The 18,869-nt window shown below is 44.9% G+C and overlaps 1 protein-coding gene across 1 annotated transcript in view; it reads left to right on the forward strand.

Moving 5' to 3' along the window:
- DMGDH (dimethylglycine dehydrogenase) overlaps positions 1-18,869 on the forward strand; it is a 527,940-nt gene that overhangs the window by 273,048 nt on the left and 236,023 nt on the right. The window contains exon 8 of the mRNA XM_086960740.1: positions 2,984-3,153. Within this exon, the coding sequence (XP_086816866.1) occupies positions 2,984-3,153 (170 nt within the window). The remainder of the gene's footprint in view (positions 1-2,983; positions 3,154-18,869) is intronic.

The raw sequence follows: 18,869 nt of genomic DNA on the forward strand, positions 1-18,869 counted from the left end.
GGCATAGTGTGTTGCCGTAGTAGAGTCTGCTGGTGACCAGGGCGTGAGTGACGGTATTTCTGTGTTCGAGGGGAATCCATTTGAATGTAGGAGGCGGGGGTGTGGCGGCAGGAGGACGAGACGGAGTTGATCTGCTGGTCCATTTTGAGCTCTGAGTCCAGGATAATTCCCAGGTTGCGTGCATGGTCTGTGGTGAGTGGGGGGGCTTCTGAGGGTGGGGTGCCACCAGGTGTTGTTCCAGGTGTCTGGGTTTGGGCCCAAGGTGAGTACTACAGTTTTGTTGGTGTTTAGTTTTAGGCAGCTTTTTTTCATCCATTTGGCGACTGCTTCCTTGCCTTCTTGAAAGTTATGTCTTCTGATGTTGGGTTAATTGGATAGGTAGAGGATGAGTTTGGTGACGTCTGCGTATGACACAATGTTGAGTCCATAGGTTCTGACGATTGGGTCGAGCGGAGCCATGGAGACGTTGAAGAGCGTAGGGCTGCGGGAGGACCCCTGGGGGACTCGGTAGGTGTAGGGTCCGATAGGAAAGGGGGAGTCTGACCCGCTGCATTCTGCCGCAGAGGAAGGAGCAGATCCAGTCAAGGACCTTGTCTTGGATCCCAGCGTCGTGGAGTCTGCGTATTAGGGTGCCGTGAGAGACTGTGTTGTACTCTGCTGAGAGGTCAAGGAGGCTGAGGGCTGCTGCGGTTTCTCCTTTGTCCAGTAGGGTGCGTATGTCGTCTGTTGAGGTGACGAGGGCGGTTTCCGTACTGTGTTTTTTTTCTGAAGCCGGATTGGGAGGAGTCGAGGATGTTGTGCTTTTCGTTGTATGTGGCGAGTTGGCTGTCAATGACTTTTGCTGGGAGCGGGAGCAGGGAGATGGGTTTGTAGTTTTTGAGGTCTGAGGGGTCCACCAAGGGTTTCTTCAGGAGGGGGTTGATCTCGGCGTGTTTCCAGTCATCGGGGAACAAGGCGGTTGCCAGGGAGTGGTTGATGGTGTGGCAGAGCATGGGTGCGATGGTGACGGCGGCTCTGTTGAAAATGTGGTGCGGGAAGGGGTCCGTGGGTGCCCCGGAGAGGATTGCCTTCATTGTCTTCAATATGTCCTCTGTGGTGAGGGCTGTCCAGTTGTCAATTGCTGGCTGCAGGGTGTCGGGGTGATTGGTGATGGTTCAGTGTGTTGGTTGTCTTCATCGAAGCTGTTGTAGATGCTCTTGATTTTGTGGTGGAAAAAGGTACTGAATTTGTCGCAGAGGTCTTGTGAAGGAGAGATGTTGTTTGGACTCGCTGGTGGGTTGGGTGAACTCCTTGTTGATGATGAAGAGTTCTTGGCTGTTGTAGCATGAGTGGAGATTCTGTCTTCAATTGCTTTTTTCTGATGAGTTGTGGTGGGCGTTGGTGGTGGCTCTGAACTTGTTGTGGGCTTCTGTGGATTTCGTGTTCCTCCAAGGCGGCGGCAAGTGCGTCTGGACTCTCGAAGTTCGGTGGTAAACCATTTAGCTCTTTTGGCGTGGGTGTTGTTGTTTTTCTTGAGGGGGGCTATGGCGTTAGCGCTGTTGGAGATCCACCTGTGTAGGGTTCGGGCTGCCTTGTTGGGGTCATCGTTTTCCTCGATGGTTGGGGTGGAGTTGCTGAGTGATGAGATTAGCTGGTCGTTGGTGATGGTCAGTCCATGGGAGTTTGGTGGTGTGGCTGAAGGTGATAAAGTTTCCTGTTGTGAAGAGGGGGTCGAGGGTGGCGTGTTTGTGGAGGTATCGGATGTTGTGGAGGATGCATTGCAGGGACTTCAATTTGGTTGTGTTCTTGCGGGTGGATTGCGCTGGGTCCATGGTCTTGGCGGTGCTGCAGGTGTGCTGGCCACCCCACCTTAAACAAGCATTTACAATGCAACGGTTTCGGATTTGGAAAAGTTAGAGCTATTGGCAATGTAAATGACAACATTTTTATTTATGTGTTGGCTTTGAAAACATAAATAAATGGCATTGTCATTTATAAAGCCAATAGCCTAATCTCTCGCAAATGCGACACCTATTGCATTTGACCCACACACACACACAAAACTGGATCACAAGAAGAGAACAGAGGCACACACAAAACCGGGTCACAAGCGGCAACAGAGGCACACACAAAACCGGCTCACAAGCAGGCAACAGAGGCACGCACAAAACCGGTCTGCATGTATATGTAAGTATATATATATCTATATATATGTATGTGTATATACACTTTCCAGATTTATTTACTATTTCGTTATAAAGGCATATATGTGGTAAAGGTAATGCATGGTAAAGGCTTTGCCTGGTAATGGACGCGTGGTAAAGAACACGTTGTAAAGGATGTTTCCCGTTGCTGACATGAAATGACATGGCATCTATGGATACCCTTGCCCCCCTCGTAGATGCCTCGCTTTTGAAAATGTATCATATTTGACACCACACAGTTAACCAGCACAGTGATCAGCTATTCCTATTCCGCTCTATGCCTAAAAGCCCCCATTTCACACCTCAATTCCACTCAAGTATTTCTCCGCCGTCTATCTCATCCATTCATACGGTTTCTATTCCTAGAGTAAATTCCTTGGTCATGATTAACACGTGTTTCAGACTTGCCCGTCCATGTCATCACGGTGTGTGGGATTTTGCCACCCTCCTCATTGGTCTGTGCTCAGCAATCTCCCAAATAAACCTTTGTCTTTGACCTATCAGAAAATACTAGGTTTGTCCCTTATTCATCCAGTGTCTGTCCGTTCCATGAGCCATAGTCTTTAGATGGATGGATTTCTTCAAGAGGTTTCACTTTACACCTCATTTTCCGAGAATGTTCTCTGAAAAAAATTTATAAAAGGGTTTTTAGTGGAAATTACAGTATCGGCTTATGTAATTATATTAATAATAATAAGGGCTTTTTAGGGTTTTAATAGTTGTTGAGATGAATTTGAATGGAACTATGCAAAAGTACTTAATGTGAGAATCACTAAGAATACATGGTGTTGTGTTTTAAGGTATGGGATAATCCATGCTGGTGGCATTGGGAAATTCCTCAGTGACTGGATCATTGGTGGTGAGCCCCCGTTTGATCTTATTGAGTTGGATCCTAACCGATATGGAAAGTGGACCACAGAACAGTATACTGCAGAAAAAGCTAGAGAGTCCTATGGCCTCAATAATTTAGGTAAGTGGTCCCTAATGTATTTACTGCTCTGTGTTACCCTGTAATATCTGTGTGTGTGGGAGTCAATGCTAGTGTGAAACACTTTTACCTCTGAGAAATATAAACCGTTGCTCTTCTGGATATGAATGGGTAGGCTTGACGAGCAGAGACATTTTGCTGCTATAAAGCTATGCAATATATGCTTCTTAAATGATCTCTCACATGTGATTTTCACACAGTCTTAATTTCTTAGTATTGAACACTTGGAGCCAAATGGCTTCTCTCACAGAGCTTGGTATTTAAAAAGCAGATAGGTAAAAACTTCTACTGTTCTGTGCAGTATAAAAGATGTGTTCCCTGTGTTAATCTACACAACAGAAAGCACCCATGGAAGACCATCGGTCTTGAGAGTTCCCTTTACAGTTCAGATACGAGCAGGAACTGTGGGTAAATATGTTCAATAAGGCATGGCCACTTCCAGGAAAATGCTTAAAATGTCGGAATCTAAAGGCAGTGTTACTTTAACACTCCAAATCTACCTGCATAGCTGTTGACCTGTGATTGTTTAACCGATTTGAGAGCTATCAATCTTCACGTAAATCTGCGTAGAACTAATTTTATGTGGCACTCTGCGAATTCCTGTCGAGGATTCGATATGGTAACTTTGTCACAGAATTCTATATTGTCCCCAATTCCACACTTGAGTAGCTCATCCAGTCCCAATTTTCCTTGCATTCAGGAACTTGTAATCCTAAAATTACATGGTATTTCGATATCACATGTGATCAGGATTTCAATGTTTTCTGTAACTCTATTCAGTTTGTGGTGTTCAGAATTTACATGAATGGTTTTGCTACTTTGGCTTCTTCACATCAATCTGCTATGAGCACATTCACAACGTAATTCTACCCGCAGCCACTATAGAATTCCAGAGGTGGTATCTACCTTCGGAACGAGGTTTTATCCAGCATTGGATCTTTCACAGATTCACATGCTTGATTTGTTCTCTGTGTGGTTGGGAATGCTCAGTATTGCATTTTAGCATAGCAGATGTACTTGTACACTCAATAACATTGAATTCCGCCATAGGCTCCATACACTGAATCACCTTCATTGTATAACCCAAACTTTGACTAATCAGATTATTGACAATTGCTTCATTGATGTTCATGACTGTGGCCAAATCGACAACATCTTCGATGACAAAAACACCAATGTCACAGTCGGTGCAAGTTTCCCAGTCTCTACTGATGAAAGGTCCTTTGTTGAACAGAACAATGTCATCAATGATATTCGTCCTGTCATTGACATGACCATCATCAACGCTTTCCACCCTGTTGTCGACAAGACCTTTGTCGTCCATCGTGAATTAATTGTCAACAAGAATTACATTACCTTGCACTCAACCTATCAGTGACTAGTCAATTACATCTTCATTGATGAGGATGGATTTTCTATTTTTTTTGTTAGAATGAACTGGGTCTGCATCTTCTTTGGCAGCTGTCTTACATATTGTCAGTTTATACAATTTCACCATTATTGTCTACAATTTCTTTACTATCACTGCTGTGCACTCTGTGCACTCAAATACCCAGAAGCTGTTGCAAACAGCTTGGCATCTTCAGGGCAGGAAGTTGACTGGTAAGGAGACAGGACTTGGAGGATATAAAAGATATTTTTTGTGACAGTAAGGAAGATGCTCAAGGAGTCAGTACTTCTGGAGATAGTCTTATCTAATACATAGACTCAAGTGACTATGAAGGAAGAAGAGCAAGAACCTGCACACACATTCTTGCAGACTCATGTCATTGAAATTGCATTTGCAGTTGAATCAGCACAAATATGATAAGCCAGTGGCACCACTTGAGATGCTTTTAGTTTAAGTCCCTCTTGAGCTGTTAACAGCTTTAAAGACCATGGTGCAAGACACTCATCACATATTACCTCCAGCAGTTCTGTTGCAAGCATAGCCAGAATCGCGAGCACTCCTTAGTCCCCAGTCCTGCATCTTGTCCTGTTAAAATCACAGGATTTCATCTAGCCAGTGCCAGGTCTTCCGCCTGCACATTAACCAGCAGGGTGATTCCTTTAGAGACAGCTCTGTTGGAAGTTGCAGAAACAGTACGTGAAGCGTTAGACCAGGTCAGCTCTGCTATGCTTGTGCTGTTGGATCTCTCTGCAGCATTAGACACGGTGTCACATCGGATTCTTTTAGGGAGACTTAAACACTTTGGAGTGAGGGGAACCATGCTGGCCTGGTCCCACTCGTTCTTAGAATATCGCTCTCAGGAGGTATTTCTCCGCCCTACGTGGCCTCATAGAAACTTCTTGTGTGTGGTGTCCCCCAGGGCTTGGCTCTGAGCCAACTACTGTTCAATGTCTATCTAACCCCCTCATGACTCAAAGTGATATCCTTCAACTTCAAACAATGCCTGAATAGCATCTCAGCTTGGATGACTGAAAGCTGTCTGAAATTAAACAAGAGAGAAAACAGAGGTCTTATTCTTTAATCAATCTCCGCCCCTACCAACCAACTTCCGTAGCTCTTGTGACCGTCAGAGTTAAACCCACCACTGATCCCAGTAAATTCAGCTTGAAATCTGGGGTTCAAGTTTGATTCGGACCTCTACTGCAAGGCCCAGATTTGCCAAGTCTCCTCATCTTGCTTCTGGAAGCTGAGAGCCCTACGAAGATTCCTTCAGCTCCTGCCTATGGATTGCAAGAATACAGTGGTCCATGCTTTGGTCACGTCCCAGCTTGACTATTCCAATAGCCTCTTTATTGGACTACCCGCATTTCTGATCTGCAGGCTGCAAATAATTCAAAATGCTGCAGCCAGACTTATTAGGAAAGTGCCGTTCTGCCACCACATATCCCCTCATCTGCGGCGCCTCCACTGGCTGCCTGTCAAAGGTGAATTGAGTTTAAGGCGCTCCCCTTCACCTACAGAGCCACTAGAGACAGTAGCCCGCGCTACTTGAAACAAAGACTCCAAAACGATAATCAAGACAGGGTTGTGAGATCTAATCACCTGAAACTTTTCTCAGGATTCCTCGCTTCTCTAAGGCCAGGATGGGCGGCCGAGCTTTTTTTGTGAGAACTCCGGCACTTTGGTATTCTATCCCTATGCATCTGTGCATGATAGTCAGAATTGGCATTTAGGAAAGCGTTGAAAACCTGTCTCTTTAGCCTCCCGTAGTCCCCCCCCTCCCCCTTTTCCTCAATTTGAATCTGCATTTAGCGCCGGGACACCTGTATGCTCTATAAATGTTATTTACTTTACTTACTTACTTACTTTATCCCAGAGAGGAGTAGCCAGGGTTGGAGATTATCATGATGACTATAATGGTAATGGTAATGGTGGAAGTACTGACCCAAACAAAGATTGTCCACTAACCACGTGAGGATCAAAAAGAAATATAAGGCTACAGATTCAGCACCTATATGCAATGAAGATCCAGGAATCCTTCAACCCCTTTTATGACTTCACCATATAAAGCCGGCAAAAAATAGGATTCAAAGGATAAGCATGTGAACGTCTTAGCTGCAGACTGTCAGTACTTCGGTGATCATGGCTAGATACTATCTGCAGATACAATTGGCAGATGTGGAATGATATAGGCCCATTTTTGGAGAAGCGTGCAAATAAGGATAAAATTCAGGCGAGAGCAATCCTAAAAGAGGGGGAACCGGTTTCTATATCTCTAACTTGAGCAGCAGTGGACTCTTCTATTTTGATTTCAAGAGATCGGAAATGGTACTTATGGTGAGGAGATACGGCAGGCATGAAAGCACATCTTTTTGATTTAACACCATTTTATTGGCTTTATAGAGTAAACAATGTAACCAGATGAAGAAAAAGACGACACCACTTCTGTGACAGTATAGTATAAAGTTTCATCTAATGCATGCAGGTCAGTAAGCCCTATGGAACTGGAACCTGAGCTACAACATACAACTTGGCAGCTAGTTTCTTTTATACACTTGTAGATGTAAATCTGTTATATTTTTGCATAATCTATCAAACCTTTACTTAAGCACAACATTATATCAAAAGGTTATACTGTCTGCAAAATAGCTAATCATGTAGTTATGAAATGCGATACATGTGCACACGTTATTTGGCTATGCTTCCACACTTCCTACCGGATGTCCTTGGCTTGATTCTTTGAAGGCTAGCAATGCTCTATTCCCTACATGTCTACGGCTCTATAAGGTCTAATCTCCCACCTATCCTGTGTTACCTTATCTACATATTTTCTCACAGATATGTTCTCGCAGTGCGGGCTTGTAACTTTCCATTTCATATATGTCTAATTTGATTTCTCTATTCTCAATTTTACTTCCCTCACCAGAAAGCCTAATTCTATTCATGCTTTCTATACTACTAGCGTGGGCTTGTATTTCTCCTTTTAAATGTACATCTGTACAAAACTTTCTGCTGCTGCTTGCATTGACATGAGTTGGCCTTATTCATTTTCTACATTTATCATAATAATAATACAACCAACTTCCTCCCTGCATCCACTTGCTGGTGAGGTACAACAGGCAGGTGAAAGGGCAACAGGCAGAAAGGAAAATGAACAAAGGGGATGAGGGACTGAGGGAGGACAGTAAAGGTAAAGAGTGAGAAAAAGGTGTGAAATTCACTCGACAACTCCCATTAGTACAGTGGGTGAAATGTTTGATTTGAATGACAGGATGGAACTCATGGCATAGTAACTGTATGCAAGGCACCCAGACATAATCAAAGTGTGGTAGTTTGCAGTCCACCATTGCTGTCAATTTTTCCATGCCCTGGAGCTCCCATAGCTTATGCAGCCAGTCGAGCTACGTTGGTGTGTTATCAGTTCCCCATCAAGAGAATATGACTTGTTTGACTGTCCACAAGTTAAGTGTGATGGCTCATCCTCTCGCAGGGTGTATGTCCGGGCATTTGGGAGACCTAGTAAAATGTAGCTGGAAAATCTAGGAAGGTCTGTGTGGTACATCTCATCAATATCATGCTGAACTTCCGTCCAGTTTTGCTGTAACTTGGGACAGTCCCACAAAACGTTCGTCAGTGTGCCTATGTGTCTCATTGCATCCATCAGTCAGGGGTCCCTCCCTGCTTACATTTAGCTATTCTAGGCAGGGTGTAGTACCAATAGATTGTGATTCCCATCCCCGCTGTGCCGGGGATTCAGTGTGGCCCATGGTTGTGGCGAGGAAAGTGTAGATGTCCGAAAGGAGGCTTTTATCTGTGTGGCGAGTGATGAGCCACTGTTCAAATGTGTAAGGGGTAGGCTGGCAGGAGAGCATATATGGTGTTGTGTGACCCAGTGTTGGATGGCGATGTATTGTCAGTGCGTGCTGGAAGTGATACCATAATTAGACTGGACAAGCTCAAAATCTTTAAGACCGTTGTAGTCGGATAAATCCCCAACTCTTTTACAGTTGGTATGTTGCCTCTGCAAGAATGCGTTTCCTTGGAGGGCCGGAGAAAAGTCAGGATTTCTAATGATCAGGTCTGGGGTGAAATGCGAGTAGAGTTTTCGTGGTGCCTGTACCTTATCCCGAATCTCCATTGTCACCCGAACCACAAGGCACCTTCCAAATATGTATTACGGCTGCTGGCTGGTCCGTGAGGCACCAGTCTTTTCCTGTCAAGACCTTGACCAGTCTACCAGGATTCTGAGCTGTGCTGCTTGATAGTACCGCACCAGATAAGGAATACTAAGGCTGCCTTCTGTTAAAGTGAAATAAGTTTTGTTTCTTGTTCATACACGCCTTGCTCGCTGCCCAGATGTAGTCATCAATAAGATGTTGTAGCTCATTGAGCATCTGGGGGTGGGGAGGTTGGAGTGGGAGTGGCTGCATAACATAAGGTATTTTAGGCAATAAGGTCACCATAACCTCCTCAAGCCTTCCCAGTCAAGAGAGGGAATGGACTCTCCAGGATTGCAGGTCGCTAGGGCAGTAGAAAGGAGTGCCGTATAGTTGCGTTCTGCCTTATGTTCCGGTGTGGGGTGTATGTTTAGTACTAGATACCCGACTCCTTGCGTGGCCCAAGTAAAGGGGAAAAGCCATTCAAGCTTGGTTTAGTCTGGTTTAGGGAACATTAAGATTGGGCGCTTGAGATTTCTGGAGGTTCACTTTAAAACTGGATGCTCTCCCAAATCCCTCTATCTCCCGCATCAGAGGAGGTGGGTACGTGAACGGTTGTGTAATGGCTAATATAACATCCTTTGCATACAAAGCAAGCTTATGTTCCCCTCCACCCCCATGTTGATGCTCGTGATAGTATGAAGTCTGCGTATCGATTCTACAAATGGCTCCATATAAAGGAAAAAAAGCAGTAGGGACAAGGGAGACAGACTTTTTGCCACAAGCTATAGCACAAGGCTGCGTCTCCAGCCCGTTAACCCAAACCATCGCTGTAGGTCCAGAGTAGTTACTCCAAATCCAGCACTGGAACAGAGCGCCAAGACCAATATTGGCCAGTACCAACTCGAGGTATTGCCAGTGTACCCGGTCAAATGCCTTTTTGGATTTACCTCTAATGGAAGCACTGGCACGAAGAGAGTTGAATCTCACCTAAGAAGTGGCAAAGGCACTTGGTATTGTCGCTGCAGCTTCACTCTGATATAAAGCCAGCCTGGTCAGGGTCCAACAGACTTTTCATGTATGGAAAGAGGTAGGACACCATGATGCTGGTGAAGTTCTTGGCATCAGCGTTTAACAGGGAGATGGGACGGTATAATGAGCAGCATGTAGGCTCTTTGCCCGGCTTAGGCAGCACTTTAATAGTGGCCGCTCACAAACTGCCCGCAAGAGAGCCAGTGGCAATAAAGAATTGTGTAGGTGAGCCAAAACGGGAGCCAGGGAAATCACAGGAATAACCATCTTGGCCAGGTGCTTTCCCTGACTGCAGACGCTTTATGGCTTGAATGACTTCATTAGGATTGATTTCCTAATCTAGTTGTGCAGCATCATCTGCAGGAATGTGCTCCATTAGCGCCTGCACCAAATAGGTGTCAGCTTCTCCCGGTTCAAGAGCCTCCACAGTATAGAGTGCAGAATAAAAATTCTGCAATTCATGGGCAATCTGCTCATCCTGCAATATCCCATCGCCCTGAGGTCCCTCAATCTCTGCTATTCTCTGTGTAATGGCTTGGGTGCAGAACCGATGTGCCGGCAAGTGACCTGCCTTATTATCCCCTGCGTAGTATCTTTGCTTTGTACGAAGGAATGATATCTCTGCCTTGTCTGTCTCAGGGGCCTTAAGCTGTTTGCTGGCTGCATTAAGTTGTCGTCCTATTTTAACAGAGCAAGCGTCCTCATGGGCCTTCTCCAATTCCCTCGCCTGACCCTCTAGATGGGAGCATTTCTCCCTTCTCTCCCTTTTGAACCGGGCTGCAATAGCAAAGAAGTTTCCACGGACAACAGCCTTCAGTGTCCCCCACAGTAGAGCAATGGGAGTATATTGTTCGTTTTTAAGAAGGCACCGATATAGCGTCTGTGATTTTGGATATATTGGAGTCATATGTTAGCAGCTTCTGATTAAGCTGCCAGGTATGGGGCTGAGGTGTATAGTCAGGGGGGTGTATGGAGATTAAGATGGGTGAGTGATCAGAAAGGGCAGCCACCCCAATCTCCACCGACTTGGTAGCAGTCGTGAGGTTAGTGGAAGTGAAAAAAAAGTCTATTCTGGCATATGTCAGATGGGCTGCTGAATAAAAGATGTAATCCCTCACAGAGGGTAGCGTGTTCGCCACACATCTATCAGTCCCACGTCAGCGAGCTACTGACTAATCGCTGGTGAAGGTGCCTCAGTCCTCCCCACAGAGCTACCTAGGAGTGTGTCCAGGACAACGTCTAAAGTCGCCTGTAATGAGTGTCGACGTCTGGGAAGTAATGTCACAACCCACAGCATCCATGACACCAGCCTCTTGGTGATCATTGGGAGTGTAGACATTTGCCAGTGTGAATGTGTATGTCTTTACAGCAATGCATAGCAACAGGAGTCTGCCAGGTAGTTCTGCCTGTGTGGAGAACCTATACAGGAAAATGTGTTGCCAGCAAGATCGCCACTTCTGCCTGTTTTTGCTGAGCTGAGGAGAAGTACTGGCGGTCAAACCAACAGGATCGTAATCACTTCCAGTCTGATGGGAACAGGTGTGTTTCTTGAATAAGAAATATGTCACATTTGGCTTCCCGAACTGAGGAAAAAGGGCTAAATGCTTTTATGGTGCATTCAGGCCTCTAACATTGAAGCTAATAAAATTAGTCATGTAGTAGTGTATAAGAGAGGGCTAAGGTGGTGAGGATGCATGTGCACACTTGCGGCATCCCCAAGTGATCCGACTAAACAGTACCTCAGATAGAGGGGACACTTTGGGAGTCAGAGTGAAGAGAGAAAGTGTAGAAACAATAAACACAACTAAGGTGTTCCCCTCCTGGGACAAAGATTATCACTATGCTCGGGGTCCAGGTCGCAAAATGCAGAGTGTGTTCGCAGTTTAATGGAGGAACGGGCAGAGCTCCGCCGTGCAGATGCAAAGCATTAATATGTGGTGGGATACAGCTGTTGGGCCATCCCAGGCCCCTACTGGAGAGACCACCATGGGGACAGGAAGTAGATCAGGCATCCGACAGAATGTTAACAAGTCTTTAATGCCGGACTTAGTCATTGTTTAGGTCAGATGTGTTTCTTGACATTGAAGATGATGGATCAAGTCCGCTCTTTCTTTATGACTCTGTCTCTGTAGGTTTACTGAGATTTTTTTTGTGGATCGTGAGTAATGTCGCATCCCAGTGGCTTTGACCAGCTTATGTCGGTGGTCGCCGAGATCTTCTTCTTGTGAGTCGCCAATCTGTTCCAGGGTATTCAGTCTTTGGCCTAACTCTCCCAAATCTTACGTAATGTCCTTGACATCTGCGGCCATGTCTTGTTTGACGGCTGCAATGTCAACTCTCAAAGTGCAAAAGAGAGCTTCCAAAAGGCACGCTTGACTGGAGCATTTTCCTTCTGATGGTCGCTGAGTTAGACACCGAGGGCGAGGCATCTCCATGTTGGTCCGGTTTTTTGGCATGGATCTCAGTGATCATATCCTTGAGGTTTGTGTCCTTTTTGCCTCCACGTTGTGCAGCCATGATTGTTCTGGAAAGCACTATTCAGAGGGGCGCAGAGGGTGTGGACTCTATGTATAGCCACTTTCGGTGCCTCGCCTAGCTTTAGGTCCGGCTTGGTGATATGGGGTCCTTTCTAGCCAGGTGCACTGCCTTTGGTGGCCCCCAAGCGAGCGACTGGGGGAGGGGTGCCAAGAGGATCAAAAACGGTGCTTCCAAGTGCACAAGTAATCTCCAATTACATGTGTCCACCGTTGCCGTAAGTTGTCATTGTGATTGAGACCCCCACGATGAACTGACCATCATGCTGACTGCGTGGGGATCTGAGGTTGACTGCTTTGTGATTGCACTGGTTTAGTGCCCATGTATTGTGTATGCCGCTTAGCTGAGGGCCTGGCGAAGTCTGGGGGCGCTATAGTGCACTTTCAGAGGTGAGGGAGTGTTATCCGCTGTTGCATCGCCCAACACCCTGCAGCCTGATGCAGAGGAGTCTGTAGTGACCCCAGGGGCCTGCCACTGACCCAGCTTATATGCACTGCTCTCCTAAGCGGGCAGAATCAGGTCCTTTCATTAAAGTCACTTGGAGGGGTAAATGTGCCACCAGTTAAGCTCCGGGGCCCAGTCCAACCATATTCCTCAGTTTACTTATGTTATAGTCCCAGCTGCAGATAGCCCCACTTCCATGGCTGGAGGTAAGACTGCTATGTAGGCCACTCCTGAGTGGGGTAGGGGCCACTTCTGGCCAATGCGCCCTACGCTAAAACCTCTCACCAGCGTACATTTTACCTCCAACTGGCTCATCAGTCTTCTTAAATTAATATTGTGGTCTGTCACCGACCCCGCGGAGCAGCATTTAATGGTTTCATCTGTCGGGTGATTCTCCCACCAGGATCTATCAAAACTGTGATCTGGAGCACGTCGCACTCACCACTTTAACTGATTGGTGCGGCTGAGCTCCATGAATATCCATCTACACGGGCACCATCTTGGACACACCCTCTCTAAACCACATCTTTTAGACCTAAAGCGCAATCAAATCCTTAATAATGAAAATGGCATTTGATGCAGTGATGACTTTGGAAAGAAGGTTGACAAAACTCTTCTCACCGTTAAAGTTGATACAGAGACTACAAGGTACAAAAGAAGTATACACTTAGGGCTTTGAGAGCTGATTGGTGTGTGTTTGATTGACCGGGTGACCGACTCTGCAATCGTTTACCTTGAACAACCAATGAATGTGTTTTTTAAGCAGGGAGCTACACCACACAGAGTGTGTAAGGAAGGTCAAAAAAGGGTCTCCTTTACCAGTTGGGTATTGTGGCGGAAAACTTGGCACTAAGGTTTACTCTGTTTTACTGAAGGGGAGAAGTCTGTTGCATGTTATGCTCCCATTTACTCCAGGCTTTTATTTTGTTCCTGCTGAAACAAACATTGGCAAAGACAGTAGATCTTACCTTTTCTCTTTGCCTTTGTAGACCTATTGGCGTTGCCATTACGTTCTTCCCATTCTTTTTAGCATTGGCAAAAAAGAAAAAATGGTCATTGTTGAAGAAGAAGAGCATCATCAAAACAAAGGTTGAATGATATATGCAGATATTTCATGAAGCCCTGGCGACATCAGCAGGCATGCATCACCACTTATGACACTGACCAGATGTATTGGTTTTGCTGGGACAGTCACGTTTTTTTTAACCATCTGTCCCAGGAGATTTCTGTACATTTTGCACAGGTATTGGTTTTCAGAGAGAGCGAACTGACACCGTACACAGCCATGTTTTCATGTGTTTTAGTGCAGGATTATTGAGCAGCCGCTATCAGAATACTAGTTAGTTAACATAGACAACACTGTGCATAAAAGTTGCATTTTATTCCCCTTATTGCCTCATTGTCAATGTTTTTAGTTTGCAAGTCAGATGATCTCATTGGGTGACTTTAAGTTGCGCACTATGATGACTGACAAAGGGCTACCCCAGGGATCTTGCTAGAGTCTCACCTTTTTCAATACATATATGGCCTTGTTGGTCAAACTCATCAGATCTTTTGGCTTTGAAATCATCTCCTAATCTGATGAGACTCCATTGGTCATCTCCTTGGAAAAAGTGAAGGAATGTTTCTCAAATCGGATGAAAGTGCTAGCAGAGTGGGTGTCTGAAAACTACCTTCAGCTTAATACTGAAAAGACTGAGATTATGCTTTTTGGAAAAGCCCAACAAATGTGGACTCCAGATTGTGACCACCTAAGCTAGGGAGTGCTCCCACTCCCTGTCAGTTCGTAACAAATGTCGGCATTACACTGGATCAAGCCCTAACAATGAAGAAGCAGGTCCTATCAATTACAGGTACCTGCTTTCACATGTTACGGCTACTAAGAAAAGCCCTGCCTTTTCTTACACTTTTAGGCTTGACTGTGGCTATGCTATTCTGCCAATAAGACCCTACTCTCTAAATTAAAGGTCATGCAGAACACCGCTGCAAGGCTTAATTGTGATCTTCCTTTCAGATCTGCATCACTCCCACTTTTTTAAGAGCATTACATTGGCTACCTGTCAAAGATAATTACATTCAATATCTGCTGCCTCACCCACAGAGCTCTAGTGGGGATACAACTAAGATACCTACACAAGAAGCTTAAACAATCTCTCCCCGTCAAGTATTGCGATCTAAGGCCAAGAGCTACTTACTATTTCCCGCATTCAGCGTTGGAGGTGTGGAGGCAAATCTTTCTCTTATTTGTCCCCCACCTTCTGGAATAACTTACCAGTTTATATTCGTATATATGCACTGAATACACCAAATCTAAGAAATTGCTGAAAACCTTTCTATTTTAACTCTGCTGTTTTTGGCCCTGTTATAGTGAATTTCTGCTGCCCTGAGATACCCTGTTGAGATGATTTGTGCACAATGTTAAAAAGTAACATAACATTGAGCATTATCAATTAAGTTATTCTATACCCTCACAGGTGAAGTATAATAGTCCTACTTCTGCATTTATGGAATGTCCTGGTTTTTGATTTTCAAAATATGTTCACCCCACCATGCATGTGCACACATGCATCATGAAATGGAGCCAATTTTGTTTTTTTAATACCAAAATGTCTGACGCCCATCTTGGAGTGGTAAGCTAACAAATACAGAAAATGCACCACTTTTCACTTTTTAAAAGAAAGAATTGGTCCTGTAGCAAAGTGCAGTGGTAAGCTATTGCTCTGTGGGACGAACAAACACAAGAAGAGGCAGGAAAGCAGTGGAATGAGATGCAAACAAATGGGATTCACAAGTACAGCAACCATTGGTAAGCAATGGGCTGATCCAAAGCACACTGTAAGACTTTGTGTTTTCCACAACAGTTCTTCAACAACAGACACTTAAAAGCTGTCTGCAGGTGAGACCTAAAAAGTTGAAAGAAGAGTTGTAAGGTTCTCTTACTATGTACAGGATGAAAGACTACTTCAACTTCCTGCTGTACTATGACCCCTGGTTCCTTTGTCCTCTGTTGTGAGAATGTTTTAACTAGAGGGTTTGGATCAGCCTCTCACTAAATCCAGCCAATACCCCATCAGTAACATGCAAAAGACCTTAGTCAACACCAAGGATATTTAATATATTCCTTAGTCAACACCAAGGATATTTGATATATTTGATATTCAATCATTTATATAGCGCCCGAATCACCGTGTTAGGGATATCTTGGCGCTAGGACTGCTAACGTCAGCCCAGCGGACACACATCAGAACAAAATGGTTTTTAACAACTTTCTAAATTGCAAGTGACATTGACGTAAGTGAAGGGGAAGTTGGTTCCAAAAAAGGAGGGCTAGGTGGGAAAAAGCTTTGCCACCTACACAAGTTCATTTGAATCAAGGGGTACAAAGAAGTGCTTTTCATCTTGACCGAAGGGAACTGGAAGGTAAGTACCTTACAAATGTGTTTGATAAATAGTTAGGACCCAGGTCATAAAGATATTTGTAGACCGTGCAGCCGATCTTAAATTTAATCCGCTTCCGCACTGGAAGTCAATGCAGTTGTTGAAGCAGGGGTAGGGAGGCAATTCTGGGACGGGCATTGGCAACTAGTCGGGCCGCAGTATTCTGGACTATCTGCAATTTGTTTAAAGAGGCTTTGTTGGCTGAGACAAGTAAGGCATTGCAGTAGTCCAGGCGTCTTAGCACTAGTGCCTGGATCAGCATTTTTCATGTAGAAGAAGGTAAAAAAGGGAAGACTCTGCATAGTAGACTAAGTGTGTGAAAACATGCCCCCCAGTAATGGTAGCATGTGATCCTAACGTAAGTTTCTGGTCTATGCGGACTCTCAGATTTCTTACCACTTATTTGGGAGTAGGGACTGAGCTCAATTCCTCAGACCACCAGCTTGGAGTCCATCTCACCACCACATCTCCAAACAACATAATCTCTGATTTCTCAGCATTCAGCTGAAGGAAGGTGTCTCTCATCCAATCCGCAATGGCCTTCAAACCCTCTGAGAAAATGGCCTGAATATTGTGATTAGATTTATCAAAGGAGAGTAGGAGCTGAGTATCGTCAGCATAAGAGATTGGATTGAACCCTAATTTCCTCATTAATCTCGCCAAGGGAGTGACATGAGTGTTAAATAAAGTAGGGCTCAAACAGGAGCCCTGTGGTACTTCCTTGGTTACTCCTGTGGTGTTGGAGCAAAAAGGACCCAGATTGATCGTCTGAGTTCTATCAGTCAGGAAATTTGCCAATCCTTTCAGCGCCTTCCCTTGGACGCCAATGGCCTGGAGTCTCCTAAGCAGGATCTTGTGGGAAAAGGTGTAAAAAAGGAGCTGGTAGGTCAAGCAGTACCAGACGTACTACCTGACCCTTGTCCAGCGACATTCTGATGTTGTCAGTTACTGCTATCAAGGCAGACTCCGTACAATGTCTGGCCCAAAAGCCTGCCTGCAAGACATCCAGGCAATTCGAGGCATCCACAAATTCAGATAGATATTTATTTATGTGTTTTCCAAAAGCTTGTTCTGAAGGGGGAGCAAGGAAATAGGGTGATAGTTTGATATGGGCCGTGGTCTTTCATGGACCCGCAAAGATTGTTACTGCAAGGGTTTCCCCTCCTGGTTGGGTTGCTCCTCCACCCGCTTTGCTTCTCTGGTTGATTCCCCAGTGAAGGGTCTCTTTTGTCTGTGGATCTTTAGGAAGGAGAAGGTTTTGGGACGATTGGTCTCTCTCAGGAAGTTCTTAAGGTGAGGCATGCAGGCAGACCTTCCGAAGTCAGCCGTCTTTATCATTGGTTACATAGGGTGGCAGTTTACACCTCACCTGTCTATTTGTTCAGTTCTACTAGAGGATTTTATTTGGAAATTCGGTATAGCAAAGCTGAGGGATAATTTAATGATGATGCCTGCTGGCAAGTTTAAATTGACTTAAAATGACCTTGAGACTGGTTTGGTGTTTGCTTGAAGTGAAGGATGGCCTCATGGCCACCTTTACTTTCTAGTTCTAGCCTGGTTTTGCTCACATTATGCTGTCTGCATTTGATGGAAGAGCTGATATTGAGCTTCATCTGGGGGTGACTGTACCTGCTTATTTGGCATCAGTTTCATTTAATTCTCAGGTACACTGGATTCTAAATTATTAACAGGATAATGCACATTATGTTTAACAATGGTCAATGATGTAGGAAAAATTAAACTGTGCATGATGTTTTTGATTACATTTTGGTCATAATGTTTATCATCTGTCTGAACTATATGCTAAGATATGCATCCAATGTATTTTTACTATCACTTATATTACTTACCATAATGTTTATTACCTGAGTCCCAGTGCTCCACATCCTAACCTATTGAGGTAGCCCACCCATGTCCGCCCCTTTCCGCAAGCAGGCATTTTTTTAATAGGCTATCTGTAGACTTTCTTCTATCTGATTAGTCACACACTACACCCCCCCCAAAACCCACCATTCTTGATACTCAGTACTTTGTTTTTGGGTGATGTAATAAATGCATATATCACATATAAGTAGTGTGCCTGCAGGGAAAAACACTGATAGATGGAGACAACCATGGCCTGAGTTGCCAAAGGGGCCATCCAATGTCTCACACACATAAGTGTCCTGCTTAGTCTTCTGCATCCTCTCCCCCACCCCGGTAAGATGGTATTATCTGAGCGGACTCGACCTCCACGAAGACTTGGCAGTAGGAGGGAGTTCTTACATAAAGCTTACTGTTAAAGGCAGGATCCAGAAAATCCCAAAATACCTCAAAGTTCCTCGGTTGTCCCCTTTATTCGTGAGGACTTTGGGTATGACTAAAAACAATTCCCACGGCGGGTTAGTAGAGTGCAATAGCTCAACCCCGTTTGCTAGTCACCAACATGTTTCTGCCCTCAATAATTAGCCTATCTGGTCTGGGGCATTCATCAGGGCTCAAGGATCCCTATAAAAATCGCCACTAGGCTCAGTTTATTCTTCCTGGTAAAGCAAGTGCATCAACGAACGGTATAATCACCCAAGAGAGTCCTACATGGGGTACCTGTAATGAAAGCCACATTACGTCTACTTTACACCCAACGGTGACCTAGTGTGTGACTAGCACTCGAGTGTGGGTACTTGTTCCAAACCATTTGTTGGGGTAAGTATATAAATATTCCC

Source organism: Lissotriton vulgaris, chromosome 3_1, assembly GCF_964263255.1.
Source record: "Lissotriton vulgaris chromosome 3_1, aLisVul1.2, whole genome shotgun sequence".
NCBI lineage: Eukaryota > Metazoa > Chordata > Amphibia > Caudata > Salamandridae > Lissotriton > Lissotriton vulgaris.